The 24,830-nt window shown below is 43.0% G+C and overlaps 1 protein-coding gene across 3 annotated transcripts in view; it reads left to right on the forward strand.

Annotated features, from left to right (window-relative positions):
* Positions 1 to 24,830, forward strand: part of cdkl5 (cyclin dependent kinase like 5) — a 180,523-nt gene that overhangs the window by 141,152 nt on the left and 14,541 nt on the right. For 2 of the 3 annotated variants that reach the window (XM_070893967.1, XM_070893969.1), the window contains exons 13-16: positions 6,574 to 6,675; positions 15,492 to 15,603; positions 15,688 to 15,799; positions 23,874 to 23,976. In XM_070893967.1, coding sequence (XP_070750068.1) covers positions 6,574 to 6,675; positions 15,492 to 15,603; positions 15,688 to 15,799; positions 23,874 to 23,976 — 429 coding nt within the window. The remainder of the gene's footprint in view (positions 1 to 6,573; positions 6,676 to 15,491; positions 15,604 to 15,687; positions 15,800 to 23,873; positions 23,977 to 24,830) is intronic. The other variant, XM_070893968.1, reaches the window with a different exon arrangement.

Raw genomic sequence — 24,830 nt, forward strand, 5'->3', positions numbered from 1 at the left:
AGATGAGGAGAAACTTCTTCACTGAGAGTTGTTAACCTGTGGAATTCTCTACTGCAGAGAGTTGTTGATGCCAGTTCGTTAGATATATTCAAGAGGGAGTTAGATATGGCCCTTGCGGCTAAAGGGATCAAGGGGTATGGAGAGAAAGCAGGAAAGGGGTACTGAGGTGAATGATCAGCCATTATCTTATTGAATGGTGGTGCAGGCCCGAAGGGCCGAATGACCTACTCCTGCACCTATTTTCTATGTTTCCCAACTTTTTATTATTTAATTAATTTTGAACATGAGAACTTTTACTTTTATTTAAGTGGTGTGAATTCTTATTTATTTGTGGATTTCCAGTATGCTTATGGGGATTCTGTACGTAAATGGAATCCCCATAAGTATAATAGGAATCCTCCTTTTTGATTGGTTGACCCAACCCATGTGATCCCAGGGATGCTTGCAAAACATATGCGCCCCTGGGATCTGTGGGCCTTTACGCAGGCTTCCACCTGCACGCCCAGGACCCAAAGCACCAGAGACACCGGATACGTTCAGATTTTTTTTCTCGATTTAGAGGCGTATTTGTACACCTCCGACCACAAGTTCAGGACCAATGACTTGGATGCAGGGACTGAGTGTAATGTATCCGAGTTCACAAAGCTAGGTGGGAAAGTAAGCTGTGAGGAGAGCAAACAGAGTCTGCAAAAGGATATAGACAGGTTAAGTGAATGCGCAAGAAGGTGGCAGATGGAGTATAATGTGAAGAAATGTGATATTTACTTTGGTAAGAAGAATAGAAAAATAGAATATTTTTAAAATGTTGAGTAACTATTAAATGTTGGTGTTCAGAGGGATTTGGGTGTCATTATACACGAAACACAAAGTTAACATGCAGGTACAGCAAGCAATTAGGAAGGCCAATGCTACGTTGGAGTAAGGAGGTCTTTCTGCAATTGTACAGGGCTTTGGTGACAACACACTTGCAGTACTATGTTTTGGTCTCCGTACCTAAGTACGGATATACTTTCTTTAGAGACGGTGCAACGAAGGTTCACTAGATTGATTCCTTGGATGAGAGATTGAATAGAATGGGATTATATTCTTTGGCATTTAGAAGAACGAGATGTGATCTCTGAAACAAATGATTCTGAGAGGACTGACAGGGTAGATGCTGAGAGGCTTGGGAGTCTAGAACGAGGTGGCATAGTCTCAGGATAAGGGGTTGGCCATTTGGGACTGGGGTGAGGAGGAATTTCTTCACTCAGTGTTGTGAATCTTTGGAATACCCCAGAGGGCTGTGGATGCTCAGTTGATGAATATATTCAAGGCTGAGATCAATAGATTGTTGGACTCTAAGGGGTATGGGGCTCGGGCAGAAAAGTGACGTTGAGGCCCAAGATCAGCCATGATATTGATTGGTGGAGCAGGCTTGAGGGGCCTTATGGGCCTACCTCCTGCTCTTATTTCTTATGTTCTTATGAAAGTGGTTCAGTATTTCCCCAACAAAACTACTATGACATTCTAGATCGTTTCATGACTCCAGCAAATTGTTCCTTGTTCTGTTGTACGTCTGAGCTTTACTTTGTGTTATTGATTGCTGGTTTCTATAACTGCACCTCTGTACCAGCTGGCATTGATTGTTTTTTCCCATCTCCTGTTTACTATAATGTATTTTATTTCTTGAAGTAATTGATTCACCTTTGCTTATATAAAAAAAACACTGACATTTCATTGTGATTTAAGATTTTCTTTGTTATCATGAAGTCCCTCAAGCCAGGTGTTTTCACATGGATTTCACTTATGATATACTGTGTTCCAGTGTCACATCAAATGGTGTATGTTTTTAAGATTTTATTGGATTCTGCTGCAGGTTTGAGATCACGATGATGAGAGCTGATCTATTGTTGGCTATCCTGCTGCTCTGACTGCTAGTTTACAAAATGCAGTTGTGCTAGCAATTCTGTGGCCTCGAAATCCAGGTCAAGGTCTTCCCGCAGGCGATCGACTGAAAAAGTTAAAAAAAGATGCGCACTTACCTGTTCCTGCCCACCAGCGATCCCAGTCTTGAGACCTCCTCTCCCTGCGCATCGGAACGCGTGCACGTCGGGACGTCAGTAAACTGGAACTGTAGTCACATGGCTCTAGGCAGCCAATCAAGGTACAGTATTTTCTCATTCATAATAACGGGAACTCCGTAAGTAGGACTTCCCATTATTATGATTGAGAAACAGCCCCAAACACCCAAACAAAAATGAACAGAAAAACTATTTGATTAATTTAAATTAAAGTTATTTATGTCTCATAAAAAAATATATATTCTTATTTTTTTTTAAATTATGCTTTAAAATAAACTTACTGTGGTGGACAGGGTTTTTAACAATAAAATGTGTTTTTTAAACTTTGTTTTTGTATGTTTTAAATATCTCATGCCTGTAAAAGTAGGCTAGGCGATATGCGCCTGCTTTTATCAGGTGCAAGAGTTTTTAGGACATCCGCTGGGCAAGATATGAGTAAATACCGCAATCTTACCCATGCGAATGTCCTGGCTGTGGGGATACGGAGGATACGATGCATGCGCATTGTGCGCTGAAAACCGGCTTTTGCGATGTCTTCCCGGGTCCGTACATACTCAGTACAGACTCGGGGAGGCCGGGATTTCTAGGCCTATGACTTGTGTTACTGTCAGCCAGCCTTCCCTTAGTCCCTGGTGCAAAATTCTATCTTATGGACATACGAGTATTCAGTTAATTCAAGGCACTGAACAATGGTCTTTTACAAGACTTGGTCCAAACCCTTCAACATTTTGCTCACTAAAGTTATACACTCCCATTCCTTATTTTTCCCCCCTCAATGTAATTTTATTGTTGAAATGAAAAAATATACATATATTGAAAGTCTGAAAGAATTTTCATGACATTATTACATTAAGAACATTTATTTTGTTTTGTATTTTGTATGCACTGCAGTCTTGGTAGTTGCAGGCCTGTCAATTCAGTGATCTTTTAACCGATTGTGGGATTGACAAGTGCATGTATATAGAAGAATGATTGCTCAGCTATTTTGATCCTAAAAGGTGGATTGTATTAGGTACATTAAAAGTGATGATTTACATGAGGATAAAACATTCTTTTGGATGAATGGCCACTTAATCTTTTTGCAGCTTTCCAGTTGTCTTCAAGGCCACGAACTAGCTGGAAAATGCTTCCAAAAGCACCAGCAGTCCTTCGATGCATTGCCCTTCATACGCGAGCTCAGAATGAGTATTGGCACGTCATTTGATTGATACTGGAACCCATCACATTTGAGCCTAATCCTATCCTCACCTGACATCCATATATATGCATTTCCCAGCAGGGAATCACTGAATGGCAGCCAGGTGAAGGAACCCTGTTTGTGTTTTTCCCCCTCTTAAACCAGCCACAGCGACACCCTGGTTGAGGTGTAAATATTTTGTCCCACATCTGTCTAAACTGACTGCAAGGAAATACCCCTTTTATCTCTCCTCCAAGGTTGAGGTGTAGAAATTGAGAGAAACCAGGAGCCTTTTATTCGTAGAAAAGAGAGACTTTAATTCCATTATTTGTGCAAAATTTGATCCCTGAGGTTGATAGGACACTTGCTAATGGAGCCAGCCAAGGGACAACTCCATTCTTCCCACTATCTTCCTGTGCCTGTGGCTTTTTAAGGCTAGGTTGTTTTGAGATTATACTGGTTATACTGAGATAGATTCTTACACTTCAGATAAGAAACACTCCAGTCCTTTTTGGATTTGGGCATGGTGTGGAGGACTGCTAATGTGGTACCCTTGTTTAAGAAGGGAGAAAGGGGTAGGCTGAGTAATTACAGGCTTGTCAGCCTAACCTCAGTGGTGGGAAAATTATTGGAAAATATCCTGAAAGACAGGATAAATCTACAATAAGAAAGGCAAGGATTAATTAGGGACAGTCAGCATGGATTTGTTAAGGGAAGATCGTGTTTGGCTAACATTGAATTTTTTGAGGAGGTAACCATGAGGGTAGTGCATACGATGTAGTGTATGTGGACTTTAGCAAAGCTTTTGATAAGGTCCCACATGGTAGACTGGTCACGAAGGTTAAAGTCCATGGGATCCAGGGCAAAGTGGCAAGTTGGATCCAAAATTGGCTTAGATGTAGAAAGCAAAGGGTAATGGTTGATGGATGTTTTTGTGAATGGAAGGATGTTTCCAGTGGGGTTCCGCAGGGCTCAATATTAGGTCCCTTGCTTTTTGTGGTATACATCAACGATTTAGATTTGAATATAGGGGGGTACGGTTAAGAAGTTTGCAGATAACACTAAAATTGGCTGTGTGATTGATAATGAAGAGGAAAGTCATGGACTGCAGGAGGATAAAAAATCTACAGGTTAGGTGGTCAGAACAGTGGCAAATGGAATTTAATTTGGAGAAGTGTGACGTAATGCACGTGGAAGGCTAATAAGGAAAGAGTATACACATTAAATGGTAGGCCACTTAAAAGTGTAGATGAACAAAGGGACCTTGGAGTGCTTGTCCACAGATCCCTGAAAGTAGGTCGGGTGGTTAAGAAGGCATACGGAATGCTTGCCTTTATTGGCTGAGGCATAGAATCCAAGAGCAGGGAGGTTATGCTTAAATTGTATAATACTCTGGTTAGGCCACAGCTGGAGTACTGCGTGCAGTTCTGGTCGCCATATTATAGGAAGGACGTGATTGCACTAGAGAGGATGCAGAGGAGATTTACCAGGATGCTGCCTGGAATGAAGTATCTTAGCTATGAGGATAGATTGGATAGACTGGGTTCTCATTGGAACAGAGGAGGCTGAGAGGTGACCTCATTGAGCTGTATAAAATTTTGAGGGGTCTGGATATAGTGGATAGCAAGGGTCTATTTCCCTTGGTGGAAGGGTCACTCACAAGGGAGCATAGTTTTAAGGTGGTTGGTGGAAGGTTCAATGGGGATTTGAGGGGAGGCTTCTTCACGCAGAGGGTTGTGGGGGTCTTGGGCTCACAGCCTGGAAGGGCAGTGGATGCAGAAACCCACAACACATTTATAAGGTGCTTGGATGGGCATTTGAAATGCCGTAACCTACAGGGTTATGGACCTAGAGCTGGTAAGTGGGATTAGACTGGATAACCACTTGTTGGCTGGCACAGATACAATGGTAAGTACTTCAGGGAATCAAATACGGCCAGGGTGATCTCCTGGACTAGTTTCAATTGCCTGGATGGGTCAGAGGAATTTTCCCAGATTTTTTTCCCCCAATTGCCCTGGGTTTTTTAATCTTGTTTTTCACCTCCCAGGAGATACATGGTTCCGGTTGGGGTGGAGTGTAGAATTTTGCAGTGCGGGGGGTGTCGCAGTTGTGTGGGGCAAACTAGTTGGACCGGATGCTCTTCACCGTTCAGATCAATCAGTGGATCCACATTGAATAAATGCAAGTCTTTATTCTATCGATCATTTAAAGTCAAATTAATCTGAGCAATCTCAATCAGATAATCAGTGTACAATGAGGCCCAGAATAATTGTACCCTGGGACTGGAAGGTAGTCAGTGCTCAAAAAGGAAGAGAAGGATAAACTGGATAATTGGCCAGTTATTCTAACATTGTTTTTGGCAAACTTTTAGAGTCCATAATTCAAGATAAAATTAGTAAGCATATAGAAATATGTGGGTTAGACCAGCATAGATTTCTTAAAGGTAAATCGTGTTTGGAAAATTTTTCGAGGAAGTGAGCAATTGCATAGATAAAGGGAATGTAGTAAATATATTGTAAATAGATTTTCAGAAGGCAAAAAGGTATATCACAAGAATCTTAGAAAATATCAGGCATATGTTATAAGAGGAAATATAATAGCATAGCAAGAAACTTGGTCGATGGACAGGAAATAAAGAGATAGGATAACTGGGGATTATTTAGATTGGAAAAGGATTGGACGTGGTGTACCCAGGGAACAATGTTTGGTACTAGGTGATTTAGACTTGACATAAAGAGCGCAATATAAACATTTTCTAATTGCGTAAAAGTGAGATTATGTAGCTTACTCAACCATTGTACCACCAAACATTTTAAATGCTGGGAGGAGGAATATTTTAAGTGTGTACATTACTTTATCAAAAAGAATGAATTACAGCCGTGCTGAGACCAAAGTTGATCTTGGGCAAAAATGTGCTTTAATGGCTCTAACATATATGTCCAAAATCATTTGGGATTGTATATACATTAATAAATCAGTACTGCGATCCATTACTCTAATACATAACAGCACATGTCATAAAAATGAAAAAGGAAAGATAATTGAATAAAACGGAAAAATATAATGGCTGTAATAAAGTCAGTGTAAAGAGGTTGGGATGGGTCAGGTTATATTGCAATTTGCTATACTTTCAAAATGTGTTTTCATTGTTATACATCCCATTTACCATAGCTCTTCAACCCCACTAAAGTGGCTCCATTTTTATGACTCAAAGGTTTTCAGAGTTTTTCAAAAGCTGAAGCTATGCAGTCTATGTACATGCTATAACAGAAAATATGCTACATTATTTTTGATTCCATTTTTGCTATTTAGATCATTTCTGTATCATGCTTGCAGATGGAGCAGTCCATATTTGATGGAAAGCACAGCAGACCACCAGTCAAAGATTCTACCAGGGACAATGCAGTTTCATTTCACAGCCACCAACATCAGATTGAGGTCAGAGCTAATTAATTTTCACCATCTTAACCCACAGGTTGGCAGGCTTGCTTTCTGTAGATGAGCTTCAATTTTCTGCTCTCTCTCTGGTTTGACCAATTTTAATTGAACCTTACTTTTTCCACCTTTCTCACTTAAAGCACTAGAATAATTTCTTGGGCATTACATAGTTAAAATACTATCCTTATAACAATTTACTATCCACTGACTTGCTGTGAGTGATGCCATAGGAGATCCATTTGTCCTTGTATGAAAAAAAGAGGGAAAGAAACACCTAATTTATCTGGAGCCTGAAATTCATAACCATTTTTCCATCTGCAACGTCCTCTCTCCAAATAATAATTAAATTGTGACCTGAGGTTTCATTTATTTAAGAATTAGACCTATGGTCTCAAAATCACATAGTTCTACCTTGGGAGCAGAATGATACAAGAACATAAGAAATAGGAACAGGAGTAGGCCATACGGCCTCTCGAGCCTGCTCTGCCATTCAATAAGATCATGGCTGATCTAATCATGGACTCAGCTCCACTTCCCCACATGCTCCCCATAACCCCTTATTCCCTTTATCGTTTAAGAAACTGTTTATTTCAGTCTTAAATTTATTCACTGTCCCAGCTTCCACAGTTCTCCGAGGCAACGAATTGAACAGATTTACAACCCTCAGAGAAGAAATTTCTCCGCATCTCAGTTTTAAATGGGCGGCCCCTTATTCTAAGATCGTGCCCTCTAGTTCTAGTCTCCCCCATCAGTGGAAACATCCTCTCTGCATCCACCTTGTCAAGCCCCCTCATAATCTTATACATTTTGATAATATCACACCTCATTCTTCTGAATTCCAATGAGTAGAGGCCCAACCTACTCAACCTTTCCTCATAAGTCAACCCTCTTCATCCCCGGAATCAACCTAGTGAACCTTCTCTGAACTGCCTCCAAAGCAAGCATATCCTTCTGTAAATACGGGAACCAAAACTGCACGCAGTATTCCAGGTGTGGCCCCACCAATACCCTATACAGCTGTAGTAAGACTTCCCTGCTTTTACACTCCATTCCCTCTGCAATAAAGGCCAAGTTACCATTGGCCTTCCTGATCACTTGCTGTAACTGCATACTATCCTTTTGTGTTTTATGCACAAGTACTCCCAGGTCCCACTGTACTGCGGCACTTTGCAGTCTTTCTCTATTTAAATAACTTGCTCTTTTTGATTTTTTTCTACCAAAGTGCATAACCTCATACTTTCCAACATTATATTCCATCTGCCAAATTTTTGCCCACTCACTTAGCCTGTCTATGTCCTTTTGCAGATATTTTGTGTCCTCCTCACACATTGCTTTTCCTCCCATCTTTGTATCGTATACATTGTCTCTTATGACACTGTAAGCCTTCTAAAACAGCAGTGATTCACTACTTACACATATATAAACATTGTCAAATGGTGGACTACATGCCATGTCAGGCTACATGTGATTAACTGTGTGATATAATTTTATTTATCTACTATATCTGTCCAGCCTCACTATGTCCTAATTTCAAGACATAGACGAAGAGTGGATAGATGCTGTTTTATAGCAATATTGTCAGGCTTGCATGCAAAGGTGTGTGACATGTCAGGCTTACATGCGATTAGCTGTGTGATGTAACTTTATCTATGATATCTGTCCAGCCTCACTATGTCTTAATTCCCAGACATTGGCGAAGACTGGATAGATGCTGCTTTATAGCAATATTGATAGCAGTAAAAGTGCTGCAAACTGTCTGATGTATTCAGGAAGCAACTGTTAGTCGTTAGGGACTGGAAAATTGCTCATTTTATTCCATTATTTAAGAAGGGTGGGAGAGAGATGCCTGATAAGTATAGATATGTCAATTTAACATAATTTGTGGGAAAGCTACTAAAGTCTATCATTAAGGATAAAGTGACAATATGTGAACAAATATGACTTGATCAGAGAGAGCAGCATTGCTTTGTTCTTATCGATAAGGGGTTCTGGGGAGCGGGCATGGAAGTGGATCTGAGTCCATGATCAGATCAGCTATGGTTATATTAAATGGTGGAGCAGGCTACTCCTGCTCCTATTTCTTATGTTCTTTGTTAAAGTTAAGTCATGTCTGACTATTCTAGTTGAAATTTTGAGGAGCTCACTAATAAGCTAGACAAAGGAATGTCTATGGATGTTATCTATATGGACTTCCAGAAGGCAATCAGTCGGATTCCACACACAAGATTAATGAAAAAAATTATAACTTACGGAATTGAAAGTAGCTTTTTGATTTTGGGTTGGAAGGTAGAAGACGGAGTGGACAAATGGTTTGTACTCAGATTGACAGGCTGTAACAAGTGGTATTCGCCAGGGATCTTTTATGATTTAGTTGTAGAGAGCCTTGATCAGACCCCATTTGGAGTATTGTGTTCAGTTTTGGGCACCACACTTCAGGAAGGATACATTGGCCTTGGAGAGAGTCCAGGTGCATTGAAAATTCGCCAGAATGATACCGGGGCTTAAAACGTTAAATTATGAGGATAGATTGGTTGTATTCTCATGAGTACAGAAGATTGAAGGGCAATCTGATCGAGGTGTGTTGGAGTAAAAAGACTTCTCTTCCTCAAGGTGGACTCCCTGATATAAGGAATCGACACCCACCCGTGCGTATAGCGACCACAGAATCACTCGGACGAAACCTCGATTAACCGGTTTTTATTCAAGCATGTTAGGGAAGGTTCCGATGAACACTTCCTAGAACAAAGGTTTTCAATAACAGTTATACATTTTTCGAGGTGTGTGACCCTCCTACAAAACCACCGATTGGCCTACTGCTCAGACTGGCTCTGAGTGGTTCTCCCTCACCTGTCCATCTCCCATCACGTGTCGCCCTTCTGGAATGTGTTATTGAGTGGTGTCAACTTTGCCTCAGTTCCTCATGACGTGTGAATTGACCTTGCTTCCCAGGGTTTGCTATCTTTCTAGCTTGTTGATTCTCCACTGTCCTTGGTGGATGTTTTATTCAGTACTGAGTGTATGTTTTCATCTTCTATCAGTCTGTGCTAAGGGTCAATGCATTGTTGGCTTCTTATGATTCCTCAGAACCTCCTAATACTGATAAGCCCTACAATTCAGTTCGGGTATTGGTTTTCCTCCCCTTACAATCCCCCCTAATGGCCCTTGGCTATATGCCCAAGATAGGCCATTTCCTAATTAATTCCTCATGAGTGAACTTCCAGGGTTGTCCTTTCGCTTGGGTAGCACTACTTACCGAACTGCAGGACCCACCTGTTGGCTTTCCCATCAAAGTTTTACTAAATAAGTCCTTTCTGTCGGACTGTCTATATTCCCTTATTCAATATGTTGGTAGATGACTCTTCAGCCTTTGACAGATCTCCTTCCCAAAGTCAGCTTCAGTCTATATACTGAGCTAGCCAGCGGAAACCTTCTCCATAACCTTGTCTCTTTAGGCACTGCACATGAAGACTTCTAGTGGTCGTGCATTAAGCTCCTGCATGGAAATCTTTTAACTATAGTTAGGGCTATGGCCTGCCTCTTGCGTCACTTACACCTTTTACAGGCTAACAACATCAAGATGACCAGTATGATCCCTTGCACTACAACCAGTACATTGACACTATCCATATCCATGGATGCACTTGCACATTTTTTCAGTGTTCGAATTCTGCCCCGCCTGGGGTATCTTCTGTTTCTTCTATTCATGTGTTTCGTCTATTCATGTGTTTCGTCAAGCGGGGTAAAGCAGAAGTTAGTATTCATGGCGCATGAGGTATCTCCTCCCTTCTTTGTGACCGTCTCAGTAGCCGTGATGCTCACACACCATTCCCCATTTCCTCGTGGAACAGCGGTAGTTTCGTAGTCGCGTGCTAGGGGGTGATACTCAAGGTGCACCTGTCAACTTGGTCATATCCACAGTCATCTTTGATCATTCGTAGTGGATCTCGACATAAAACTACTTGGTTATTTTTATAACAATCATCTATGCGGAGACTCTTAGTGCTGTTGCTGTCTTCAATTAATATCTGGATTGTCATGGTACCGCACGCGAGTTTGATTTCTTATTTCCTCGATTATTTGTTTGGTATAGGGGATCTCCCTTTGTCACATCATACTGTGGTATTGATAGTACAAAACTTATTATCAATTATTATCCAATCCGGCACTTTTCCATTTTGAAGTTGCTCTAGGTTATGTTGTATACCCCTGAGCAACCATGCTCTGTACCCTGAGCATACTATGTCTGTGTGGTTCTATTCAAGTTTCTTTCCACTCTAGTTCTGGCGTGGTCTCGCAACGTGTGACAATTCCCTATCCAACAATCCCTGTAAGGCTTGGGTTAGGGCGTTGACCCGATCATCTATCGTGTGCAGGTCTATAGTGTTTACCGTTGCAACTCCCGCCGCGTATCCTGCGTTTACTATTTCTAGTATCCCTCTTTTTTTTTTTTCCTGGTCCCGCTTTTTACCTGACCCTCTTTCCACATTAAACGTCATGATTTTTGATTCAGGGCCTTCAAGTGCTCGCAGGGTCAGGTGTTTATACAGGCTTCTAGTTTGACCCGCAGAAACTGGGGATGGTTAAATTTAGGAATATAGTAATTATTCGCTGACGTACCCCGAAGTGTATTTTATCCTTGGTCTGCTTTATTACCAATCCCCCTTTTGCCCCAGCGTTCATAATTGGACACGGTGGCGCTAGGATTGTGTCTCGGGGAATAGCCCTCCAACACCATTTATAGGCACCTTGGGAGGGCGGGCATAACTTACATTCATCTTTCCTTTGCTTGGGGTACTCCAGAGAATTAAGTGAAATTTGGCATGCACCTTATCTGGAACCCCCCCCCACACCTTCTCCTGGGTGCAGTATCTTTGTCTCCTCCTCCTGAGTGCAAAATACACAATGCTCTCATTCTCCTAAATTATTAGTCCTGCAATGTTGGCCCATCCCTATTGTCGATCCGACCCCTCGCCATGTCTTATCCCCGTTAGTCCAACGCTGCAATTTAAGTCACAGTCAGCGTTTTTAATTCTTTATCACAACAAATGTCGCCCGAGTCCCTGTAATACAGGTCTTGCCGTCCCTCAGTCTGTTGCCTTTGATATGTGGGTGAGTTATCCCACATTGTTCCCACGAGCATCAAAATCCTGCAAAAAAAATAATATTTCCGGTTGTCACCGGTTAGTTAGTTAGTGACTAGGTTTTCCAACTGTGTCCAGTGTTTCCACTTGCTGATACCTTATAGGTACAGTCCACTTTGGTGCGAGCAAGGACCTCTCTGGGTTAATCCTCACCGTCACCTGACTGCCTATTTTGGGGTATTTGGATCTTTTGTTCTTTAGTGTCGTTCTCCAAGTCCTTGATTACTTGTTGATCTCTAGCCTGTGCTTTTAAGTCATGTATCTGCTTACAGCGTTCCATCACAAACCTCCGTATCCTGTCTTTATAAGGTCCTACATCCTCGCTTCCGGTAACCAAGACTTCTTTAAAATGTTAAAAGAATTTGATAGGGTAGGTACAGAGAAACTTTTTCAAACAAGGCGTAGTAGTAATCTGGATTTAACTCGCCCAAATGCTTGGACAATTGGAGCTTCCAAGCCCAAGATCAATAGAATGTTGTTAGATAAGTGTAAAAAGTCAAACAGCCAGGTGGTGAAGGATAACGTTCTGGGGCCAATCTCAACTTGCTTACAAGCCTTTATTCACAGCGAGACACATAACATACTGTGTACTCCCAAGAAAGGACATGTTTATTCACAACACAAAAAGCTCTGATTGGTCCCCTTGGATGACAAGTCCTGATTGGTTCCCTTGGGGGACAAGACACACCCAGCAGTTTCTCTAGAATATGTAATTAGATCCTCCCTGCCTACGTAATCAATTACTTTGCAAAGTGTAATTCGAGCCATTCTGACTGCCTACTCCAGACAGAACGGAGTTTACTTGGAATGGACAGGGCTCACCCTCGTGACTTAAGACCTTCTCCCATCCACAAATAAGTTCCTGCCCTCACTGCCCAAGTGCCTGACCTCCACCCCTCCTTTCCCACCCCCCATCCCTTAACCGCCCTAAATTTCAAGCATCCCTGCCCAAGTTTCTGACCTCCCCCTGCCCAAGTTCTTCCCACTTCCCCAGATTCATGACTTTCTCCCTTCCAACAAGTTCCTGGCCTTCCAATCTCTCTCTTTCCCACCCCTCCCATGTTCTTTCCCCATCTCCACTATTTCTTTCTGAATCTGGCAGTCGTGTGTGCGGAGTGGGGGGTTGCAGTGTTCAAAGGATTGGCAAGAGTATAAAAGTCCTACAGACTGGCAACACTGGGTGTTGATGGGATCTGGAGACCTGAAGTGTGCTAGCACTGTACGAAGGAGTCCTTGGATATGGTTGGTCTGAGAGAGGTAGAATCCTATTGTCTGGTAGCATGGAAATGGCACAGTTTGGAACACTAAGGTGGTGCCAGGGTGTGTTCGAACTGGGAGGGAAGTCCATTCCCAATCTGTTCATGGCCTCTCAATAGTAGCATGTGCAATGCAGAAAACTGTCTAAGTTAACAATGGGTGCTTTGATCACAATTGATATAGCATCCTCCAAGAAATTGTAGCTTTATAACCTGGAAATCTTTGCACTGAGTAACATCCTAGAGAATTAATTTGAGAGCTTTTGGAAGATTCCAAAATACTAAGTTCCATACAGGGTTGTTTTTTTCTTAAAGAACCTTTTTTTAAACAGAGTTATTTTCTGGTGAAGATATGTGGTCATTGTAGATTGATTTTGACTTCATATTGTCTGTGTAACATAGAAAATAGGTGCAGGAGGAGACCATTGGGCCCTTCGCGCCTGCACCACTATTCAATAAGATCATGGCTGATCATCACTTCAGTACTTTCCTGCTTTCTCTCCATACCCCTTGATCCCTTTAGCCTTAAGGGCCATATCTAACTCACTCTTGAATATATCCAAGGAACTGGCATCAACAACTCTCTGCGGTAGAGAATTCCACAGGTTAACAACTCTCTGAGTGAAGAAGTTTCTCCTCATCTCGGTCCTAAATGACTTATCCCTTATCCTTAGACTGATTCCCTTCGCTCTGAACTTCCCCAACATTGAGAACAGTCTTCCTGCATCTAACTTGTCCAGTCCCGTCAGTATTTTATATGTTTCTTTTGAGATCCCCTCTCATTCTTCTTAACTCCAGTGAATTCAGGCCCAGTTGATCCAGTCTCTCCTCATATGTCAGTCCTGCCATCCCGGGAATCAGGCTGGTGAACCTTCGCTGCATTCCCTCAATAACAAGAACGTCCTTCCTCAGATTAGGAGATGAAAACTGAACACAATATTCCAGATGAAGCCTCACCAAAGCCCTGTACAACTGCAGTAAGACCTCCCTGCTCCTGTACTCAAATCCCCGAGGCAAACATGCCATTTGCCGCCTTCGCCGCCTGCTCTACCTGCATGCCAACTTTCAATAACTGATGTACCATGACACCCAGGTCTCATTGCACTTCTTCTTTTCCTAATCTGCTGCTATTCAGATAATATTCTGCCTTCATGTTTTTGCCACCAAAGTGGATAACCTCACATTTATCCACATTATACTGCCATGCATTTGCCCACTCACCTAACCTGTCCAAGTCACCCTGTAGCCTCTTAGCGTCTCCTCATACCTCACACCGCCACCCAGCTTAGTGTCATCCGCAAACTTGGAGATATTACACTCAATTCCTTTATCTAAATCATTAATGTATATTGTAAATAGCTGGGGTCCTAGCACTGAGCCCTGCATCATCCCACTAGTCACTGTCTGCCATTCTGAAAAGGACCCGTTTATCCCGACTCTCTGCTTCCTGTCTGCTAACCAGTTCTCTATCCACATCAGTACATTACCCCCAAAACCACGTGCTTTAATTTTGCACACCAATCTCTGTGTGGGACCTTGTTAAAAGCCTTTTGAAAGTCCAAATACACCACATCTATTGGTTCTCCCTTGTCCACTCTACTAAATACATCCTCAAAAAATTTAAGAAGATTTGTCAAGCATGATTTCCCTTTCATAAATCCATGCTGACTTGGACCGATCCTGTCATGGCTTTCCAAATGTGCTGTTATTTCATCTTTAATAATTGATCCCACCACCTGATGTCAGGCTATAATTCCCTGTTTTCTCTCTCCCTCCTTTCTTAAAAAGTGGTGTTACATTAGCTACCCTCCAGTCCATAGGAACTGATCCAGAGTCGATAGACTGCTGGAAAATGATCACCAATGCATCCACTATTTCTAGGGCCACTTCCTTAAGTACTCTGGGATGCAGACTATCAGGCCTTGGGGATTTATCGGCCTTCAATCCCATCAATTTCACGAACACACTTTTCTGACTAATAAGGATTTCCTTCAGTTCCTCCTCCTCCCAAGACAATACTGCCTTTTACTGTGGAGTGTACTGCCTCGTTCTGAAGCTTCATTTAAACATGGAATCAATTTTAAATTATACAAGTCCGGTCTTCCACATGATATTTCTGCCTTCAAATTGATGGGAGATTTAGTGTGAATATTACGTAAATTCCATTATTCATTATTACTGCAAATTTGGGTATTTAAGTCTGGTAGAACCCTTGAACGAGAAGTAGTGTTTAAAAGCCTGAACTGTAATAAAAGTTATTTTAGATATAATTCTTTTCGTACTCGTGCATTGTCAAAAGATAGGGTTGCATGATGGCTTAAATTTCTACTAGGCATCATGAACAAGTTCTGATTTAATATATTATTTATCAAATAGGATATGCAAGAAGTAACATTGTTCTACTGTTTTTACATTTTAGCCTGGAGGATATCATGACATACATTTAGAAGATGGTATAGCCACAAAGGAAAATAAATATGTATATTCTGAGACAGTGCCCAGGGATAGACGAGTCCGAAGTTATTATGAAGGTAAGTGTAGAGCTCATTGATCAGTGGATGTTGATTGAGTGCAAGATGGTGATGCAATATTTAATAATGTTACTGTTTGTGCAGACTATTCTTCGTTGGAGGGAACATTCGGTGAGAGAGGTCCAATGAATGTACCAATGACTAGTAGTAACGCTAAGTCAAAACATTCCAAAAGACAAACTGCTTTTGATCTTTGGTAAGTAGGCAGTTACCTTTCACTTTCTTTTCTGTTCTTTAAAATAATATCTTTGAAAGAAGTTTGCATAGTTGCAAAAATAAATGAAATACCACAATGGAACCTTGGCTATCTGGATTTGTGCAGCCTTTGGAAAATGAAACTCACTGTTCACTTAAGTCAAATAGACTTTAAGTAATACGTGCAGAGTGAATTTAATTATGTGCAGTACTGCACTTTCATGTGTGGAATTACCAATAGGAATTCAGCTTGGGCATCTTCCTTGCACACAAGAAGCGGGATTTTTGGATTTCAGCGGAAACGATAGTTTTTCACCAAAATTACCGTTTTTGCTGTGCTACCATTTTTAGGCCGAACTTTCGTCCTTTGCGTTGCACAAGGATTCGCAGCGCAAACCATGAGTTTCAGCAACTTTAGTCTGGGGCCGGTGGCGTTGCGAGAGGGGCCTTGGGGGGTCGGGGGGGACACAAAATTGCAAAAAACATTCACAAAACCCTCACCTACTAACTCGCTTAAAAAAAAATTAAAATAAATTTTTAAATAACAACTTTAACTAACTTACTTTTGCGGGTATTCTTTCTTACCGCTGTTGGCAGGGCTGCATCGACAGGTTTGACCCTGTTGGTCGTCTGGGCGCAGAATACGGGTCCAGAGAGAGCCGAAAGTACGACGGTAACGTAATCCATGGCGTTTCATGTCGGCACACCTCTCCCCGGTGGTACCTGGATGTGCCGCCGCAAAAAGGTGCCTGAGGATCCCGCCGACCGGGTTTTTGCCGCAATGAGTCAAATTGTGGCGAAATCCCAGTCGTAAAGTCGGCGAAAATCCAGCCCAAGGAATGCTGTATAAATCCAACTTGGGATAAAAGGGTTAAGTTTTAAATTGTTGTCATAAAATTAATTTTAGCTTTTATCTGTAAATGTGGGCCAAAAAAAAATTTTGGACATTAAAAATAAAATGAGCAATAATAATCTTAAAATAAAGTTTTTCTCATTTCAAGAAACTTCTCAGTTTGTATTCGGAGATCACTCAAATCCTTCAGTGATGGTAATTTGTAACATTGTTCTGATAAACCACAATTATGATGTTTGACATGCATTCAATTCTGCACCAATGTGGTGTTTTCAGTCCCTCATTTTGATCAATGTGTGAAGATGTCAATTGTAGTGAAAATTTGATTTTTAGACTTTTTTTTTTAATTTTCACTGAAAAGCGCGCACAATTTATGAATTACTCCAAAATATTGGTTTTAAAACAAAACAAAGTTTTCACGTGGACTTATTTTTTGTGCTTTATACGTGTGATATTTCCATTCTATTGTGTATGATTCGGTAATCTATTACTTTGATCTTTTTTTAACAAATGTAGTTTTAGGGTATTATGTTTAGGGTATTATGTCGCATTTGTATAAGTGAAGCTGAATAGGAAAATATAGTGCAGCCCACTTTAGGTTTGAAAAGATCAGTTAAATTGAATAAAAAGTGCATTTTATTGAAATGCTGATTTAACATTGATTAATTTCCATGCACAAAATGTGTAAGGGGTAAGCCATTTAGGACCGAGATGGGGAGAAACTTCTACACCCAGAGAGTGGTGAACCTGTGGAATTCTCTACCACAGAAAGTTGTTGAGTCCAATTCACAAAATATATTCAAAAAGGAGTTAGATGTAGTCCTCACTACTAGGGGGATCAAGGGGTATGGCGAGAAAGCAGGAATGGGGTACTGAGGTTGCATGCTCAGCCATGAACTCATTGAATGGCAGTGCAGGCTCGAAGGGACGAATGGCCTACTCCTGCACCTATTTTCTATGTTTCTATACTTAATAGAATATAATTGTAAAATGTTAGCATACAAAATATTTGCCATTTTCATTCTCATTGTCATTTCCATTAGTTTAAATTGAGCCAGTTTGATAGAAGAGTCAGATATAGAACAAATGAGTTCTGAAATCAGTTGCTTGGGATGTTGATTCCAACAATAAATGCCCTTTTTGAGATGAATCAGTTTTAATATGATCATACAAAACCAGTTTAGAAATTGACAGTTTTGATGTAATCTGCTTTATAGAAAAGATACAATATGTAAAGCTGTTGACTACAATGTTTCTTTCAGAAGCAAGGAGACAATACCACTAAAGTGATGTGTTGGAGCACTGAGGCTTTGTGCTATGGAATGGGGGAATGTAGGTTCAATTTCTGTCATTCCGTTCATTTCCCAGTCTTATCCATGCTCACTAGAATTCACCATGTCCCTGCAAGGAGAGAAAAAAGTAGGATGACATAATCCTGATTGGGTGATACCGAGCCGCTCCAGCGACCTCTGACGACCCCCAACGAGTTCCACAAGTTCAGGCCATCCGGCCCTCCCGCAGGCTTCACATCGGCAACCCCCGGAGGTGCCCCGGAGGCGACGCCCTCAACCTGGACATCGGGCCTCCACCCCCGCCCCCCCAGCGATGATCGGAACACCTTCTGCGACAGACAACCTCCTCCTCAACGACGACCGGGTCCCCCTCTCCCACATCGCCGACTGGCCTCCCCTCCTCCTTCAGCGACGACTGGAGCTCTCCTTCCCCACTGGTGACCTGGCCTCTTCTCCACCTCCAATACGTGGTGAGTACCATGGCTGTGACCCCCCCCTGCCCTCCCACCCTGAACCCCAGTGGGCCACTGATCCTCTCAGTGCCTGCCCCCAATCAGGCCTCGGACCACCTACCACCAAGGGCGCTACTCAGCGCCGAGCCTGCGGCCAACATCTCGCCTCAAGCAACTAGGCCCATGTAACAATGCCTGGTCTCCAGTCGTCTTGGACCCCCTTGCCACTGGATCTAGACCTCGCTCAGCTAAACCCGTGTGGTAGCCGGTGTGCAACGACCACCCCACATTAAAAGAGCTCACGCACAGGCATCTTCCACTCCGTTAACATGAAGTTCAGGACCTGGAACGTCAGGACCCTCATGGACAACCCCAACAGCGACAGGCCGGAACGCCGCACCGCCATAATTGCCCGGGAACTTAGACACTTCGATATTGACATCACCGCCCTAAGCAAGACCCGTCGGACAGGGGAAGGCCAGTTCAAGGAACAAGGTGGAGGTTACACCTTCTTCTGGAAAGGGAAACCAGAAGAAGAACGCCACCTCCACGGAGTCGTCTTCGCCATCAAAAACGAGCTAGTTGATCGCCTCAAAGACTCCCCCTGCGAGACTAACGAACACCTCATGACTCTTCGACTCACCCTATCCCGGAACCAGTGCGCTACAGTCATCAGTGCGTATGCCCCGACACCTGATGCAACTGATGAAGCCAAAGAGGGTTTTTATGCCAACCTTGAAAAATCCCTGGCCTGCGTCTCCCCGGGAGACAAACTGATCCTCCTCGGTGACTTCAATGCCAGGGTTGGCAAGGACACAGACCTCAGAGAGGGGGTAGGGAAAGCCAACTCCAGTGGTACCCTACTCCTGACAAAATGTCTAGAGCACGAACTTGTCATCACCAACACCTTGTTCCGCCAGAGGGACAAATACAAGGCATCGTGGCAACACCCACGCACCAAGCACTGGCACCAGCTTGACAATGTCATCGTATGAGCCAGGGATCGCAAGGATGTGTGCATCACCCGTGCCATGACAGGAGCCGACGAATGCTGGACGGACCACCGCCTAATCCGATCAATCATCGACATCAACATAGTCCCAAAGCGGAGGGGGCAGCACAAGCAATGCCGCAAAAAAGTCAATGCCGGAGCACTTAAGGACCCAGCTTAAGAGAGCCCTATACAGCCAGCGCCTCACAACTAACCTGGTGTGCCTTGACAACCCCGAGACGCAGAATGCCAACAGCGCTTGATCTGCCCTTCAAGCCTCCATAACTAGTGCCTGCAAAGAGACACTCAGTTACTCAATCAGGAAGCACCAGGACTGGTTTGATGAGAATGATCAGGAGATCCAAGAGCTAATAGATCGCAAGCGCAGGATGCTTCTGAGCCTTAAACAACAACCCAGTGCCGGAACAGCAAAACAGCATTACAGATGGCTCAAGGCTGAGGTCCAACAAAAAACCCGGGACCTAAAGAACAGGTGGTGGATGAAGAATGCACAAGAGATACAACCATGATGTGCAAGGATTCTTCATCGCATTCAAGGCCCCACCCCACTGCTGGCCAAGAACGGGGAAACACTCATCAAGGACACCGAGGCAGTCAGGGCCCGCTGGAAGGAGCACTTAGAAGATCTCCTCAATAGACTCGACTCCATCCCGCAGCATGCTACCCGCCACCACCTCAGTGAGACTACAACACTGCACGAGGTAGGAAAAGCCATGACAACTCAAAAACAACAAGGCTACGGGTGGGGACGGAATCCCTGCTGAGGCATTGAAGTATGGCGGAGAGGCACTGCTGGCACGAATGCATGACCTTATCTCTATCATCTGGAGGGAGGAGAGCATGCCGGGGGATCTCAGAGATGCAGTAACCGTGACCAACTTTAAAAAAGGGGACAAGTCTGACTGCAGCAACTACAGAGGAATCTCCCTGTTATCAGCCACTGGGAAAGTCGTCACTAGAGTCCTCCTCAACCGTCTTCTCCCCGTGGCCGAGGAGCTCCTCCCGGAGTCACAGTGCGGATTTCCTCTCCTACGGGGCACAACAGAGATGATTTTTGCAGCGCAACAGCTACAGGAAAAATGCAGAGAACAGCGCCAGTCCTTGTACATGGCCGCCTTCGACCTTAAAAAGGCCTTTGACACTGTCGACCGCGAGGGCCTATGGAGTGTCCTCCGTTTCGGATGCCCCCAAAAGTTCATCACCATTCTCCGTCTGCTCCACGACGACATGCAGACCGTGATCCTTACCAACGGATCCATCACAGATCCAATTCACGTCCGGACCGGGGTCAAACAGGGCTGTGTCATCGCCCCAACCCTCTTAATCTTTCTCGCTGCCATGCTCCACCCCACAGTCAACAAGCTCCCCACTGGAGTAAAACTAAACTACAGAACCAGTGGGAACCTGTTCAACCTTCGCCGTCTCCAGGCCAGATCCAAGACCACTCCAACCTCTGTCTTCGAGTTACAGTACGCGGACGACTCCTGCGTCTGCGCACATACAGAGGCCACACTCCAGGACATAGTCGACGTATTTACTGAGGCTTCGAAAGCATGGGCCTTGCGCTAAACTTCCGTAAGACACAGATCCTCCACCAGCCTGTCCTCACCACACAGCACTGCCCGCCCCCCCCCCCCCCCCCCAGTCATCAAGATCCACGGCGCAGCCCTGGACACAGTGGACCACTTCCCATATCTCGGGAGCCTCCTATCAACAAGAGCAGGCATCGACGACGAGATCCAACACCACCTCCAGTGCGCCAGTGCAGCCTTCGGTCGCTTGAGGAAAGGAGTGTTTGAAGACCAGGCCCTCCAAACTGCCACCAAGCTCATGGTCTACAGGACTGTAGTAATACCTGCCCTCCTGTATGGGTCAGACATGGACCATATACAGTAGACACCAAGTTGCTGGAGAAATATCACCAAAGATGTCTCCACAAGATCCTACAAATCCCCTGGGAGGACAGGCGCACCAACATCAGCGTCCTCACTCAGGCTAACATCCCCAGCATTGAAGCACTGACCACACTTGATCAGCTCCGTTGGGCAGGCCACATAGTCCACATGCCAGACACGAGACTCCCAAAGCAAGTGCTCTACTCTGAACTCCTTCATGGCAAACAAGCCAAAGGTGGGCAGCGGAAACGCTACAAGGACACCCTCAAAGCCTCCCTGATTAAGTGCAACATCCCCACTGACACCTGGGAGTCCCTGGCCCAAGACCGCCTTAAGTGGCAGAAGTGCATCCGAGAGGGCGCTGAGCACCTCGAGTCTCAACGCCGAGAGCATGCAGAAATCAAGCGCAGACAGCGGAAAGAGCGTACGCCGAACCAGTCCCACCCACCCCTTCCCTCAACGACTATCTGTCCCACCTGTGACAGTGTCTGTGGCTCTCGTATTGGACTGTTCAGTCACCAAAGAACTCACTTCAGGAGTGGAAGCAAGTCTCCCTCGATTCCGAGGGACTGCCTATGATGATGATGATACCGAGTCATCAAAGGATGTATTGTGCGAGATTTGTTATCAAGCTGCCTGTTTACTTTTGGAATGTAGGTATAAGTTCAGGCAGACTAAAAAAAAATAAAGGGTATGGCTTTTGAGGATATGAGGTTAGGTTCTATTTAAAAAAAAAACGCCTCATATGTATGTTTAGTTAATGTCATATGTGCGTGTCTTGCGTAAACGGTGAAGCATAAAACTCGTGTGTTATACAGAGTATTTTCATTTGGTTTAACTTTTTGTTCATTGTAATATTCGGGGACAGTTATGATGCTGGTGCTTGTGTCATTAATCTCAACATCAGGAAGGTTGTAGGAAAATAAGTATGTATGTGCGACACACTAAATCAATATGATAAGTTGTGAAATATAATGGAAACTATTTTCATTCTAGCATCTAATCATTTATTACTGTCTAAAAGTATTTAAATATCAAATTTGATTACAAATAATAGCCGTATAGGCGTTAATGCTTAAGATCTGTCGTCCCATCTTTCATCTCCTAAATAAACATTATCCAGAGATATATCCAACTCGCATGAATATCATTAGGTTTACAGACAGAAAAGCTGAAACAATTTACAGATGTGATGAAACATCAAGAACGCCCTATTCTGAATTCTAGGTATTGCATTAAAGCCAAGCATTAAAGAGAAGCTGTCAATTGCAAGAGTACATTAATGATTTAGACGAGAGGATTAAATGTAGTATCTCCAAATTTGCGGATGACACTAAATTGGGTGGCAGTGTGAGCTGCGAGGAGGATGCTATGAGGCTGCAGAGTGACTTGGATAGGTTAGGTGAGTGGGCAAATGCATGGCAGATAAAGTATAATGTGGATAAATGTGAGATTATCCACTTTGGTTGTAAAAACAGAGACAGACTATTATCTGAATGGTGACAGATTAGGAAAAGGGGAGGTGCAACGAGACCTGGGTGTCATGGTACATCAGTCATTGAAGGTTGGCATGCAGGTACAGCAGGTGGTTAAGAAGGCAAATGGCATGTTGGCCTTCATAGCGAGGGGATTTGAGTACAGGGGCAGGGAGGTGTTGCTACAGTTGTACAGGACCTTGGTGAGGCCACACCTGGAGTATTGTGTACAGTTTTGGTCTCCTAACTTGAAGGACATTCTTGTTATTGAGGGAGTGCAGCGAAGGTTCACCAGACTGATTCCTGGGATGGCGGGACTGACCTATCAAGAAAGACTGGATCAACTGGGCTTGTATTCACTGGAGTTCAGAAGAATGAGAGGGGACCTCATGGAAACGTTTAAAATTCTGACGGGTTTAGAGAGGTTAGATGCAGGAAGAATGTTCCCAGTGTTGGGAAAGTCCAGAACCAGGGGTCACAGTCTAAGGATAAGGGGTAAGCCATTTAGGACCGAGATGAGGAGAAACTTCTTCACCCAGAGAGTGGTGAACCTGTGGAATTCTCTACCACAGAAAGTTGTTGAGACCAATTCACTAAATATATTCAAGAAGGAGTTAGATGTAGTCCTTACTACTCGGGGGATCAAGGGGTATGGCGAGAAAGCAGGAATGGGGTACTGAAGTTGCATGTTCAGCCATGAACTCATTGAATGGCGGTGCAGGCTCAAATGGCCTACTCCTGCACCTATTTTCTATGTTTCTATGTTTACACCATGACATTTTCCTGTTAGAGTGCCTGCCCAAATGCGAATGTTAGTGCATTAATTGGTGTATATTTAGGTGATCAAATGGCATTTTTTTGTTCTTAACTTTTCTTGTGCCTTAATATAGCATGTATACTTGGCAAGAGACTGTGTTTCATTTGATTCAACTGGATTGCTTACCATATGCACAGAGTTCGTATTCAACGTGCATGGAACAACAATGTTATATGCCAGACACAATTCTTCAGAATGGATTCCATTCACTGCTCTTAAATCCTAACTAGTTTCTTGTAATTGTGAACATGAAGATTAATATATTACTCTTAATTTTAGGAAAAGTACAGAGAATCTTAACATAAACCCTCCTGAGCAAACTAAGGAAAAGGGAAAGGGTTTCTTCAGAGCAATAAAAAAGAAAAAGAAGAAATCACAAACTGTAAGTTTTGATTGCTGTTAAGAGTATGTACAATGGCGTGGGGGGTGGGGCTCATAGATTTGTCTTTTTAAAATATTTTCCAAATGTTTATTTTGGAATAAGCTCCAGATCTAATGGCTTTCTGACAGTTCTCCAAAAGGGGAATTGATAATCCAGCCAATGAAACAGGAGGAATACAAAAGTTCTTCTAAGGGTCCATGGAAAAACTGTGGAGACGGGGGAACTGTGTGTTTTATGCATTTCCTGGAGCTGTTTAATGTGATAGCAGAGAACATTAGTTTTTAAATTTTAGTCAAATTATTTTATTTGATTAGTTTGAAAACACATCCAACCATGTAACTAGATTTTCAGACTAATAGTGCTAGGTATGGGACTGCAATATTGTATTGCATTATTTTAGGGGTTCCTGGTACACTATATTTTTTGGCAAGGACTTGAATACCTATTTACAAGAAAATGTGATCTGGCTTCCCTGGTGTTGCAATATCCTTGACTGAGAATTTTCCATTTTACAATTGATAATTGATGCTGCTTTCCTCATCCAAGTAATTAAATGTAACTTCCTACATAAATCGAGATGAGACCAACTTTAATTAAAAGTAATGTAATGTTTATAACCAGAAAGGTAGAATCTCCATTTGAAATCACTCAAGTATACCACTGATACAAAAACTACATTTTGAGTGTAAGTATTAGATTAGGTTTGAAATTCAAATACCTTAGAGATGAAAGGAAGGCATTTGTCGAATGATTAATCTTTGCTGTGAAATTGAGTACCCAAAGTCGAGCTCTGTTTCTGTGCTCAGTAGAAATCCTCTCCCTGATTTTAAAAGTTTTAAAAAAGTACAAATTGA

Source organism: Pristiophorus japonicus, chromosome 11 (assembly GCF_044704955.1).
Source record: "Pristiophorus japonicus isolate sPriJap1 chromosome 11, sPriJap1.hap1, whole genome shotgun sequence".
In the NCBI taxonomy this organism is placed as follows: Eukaryota; Metazoa; Chordata; class Chondrichthyes; family Pristiophoridae; genus Pristiophorus; species Pristiophorus japonicus.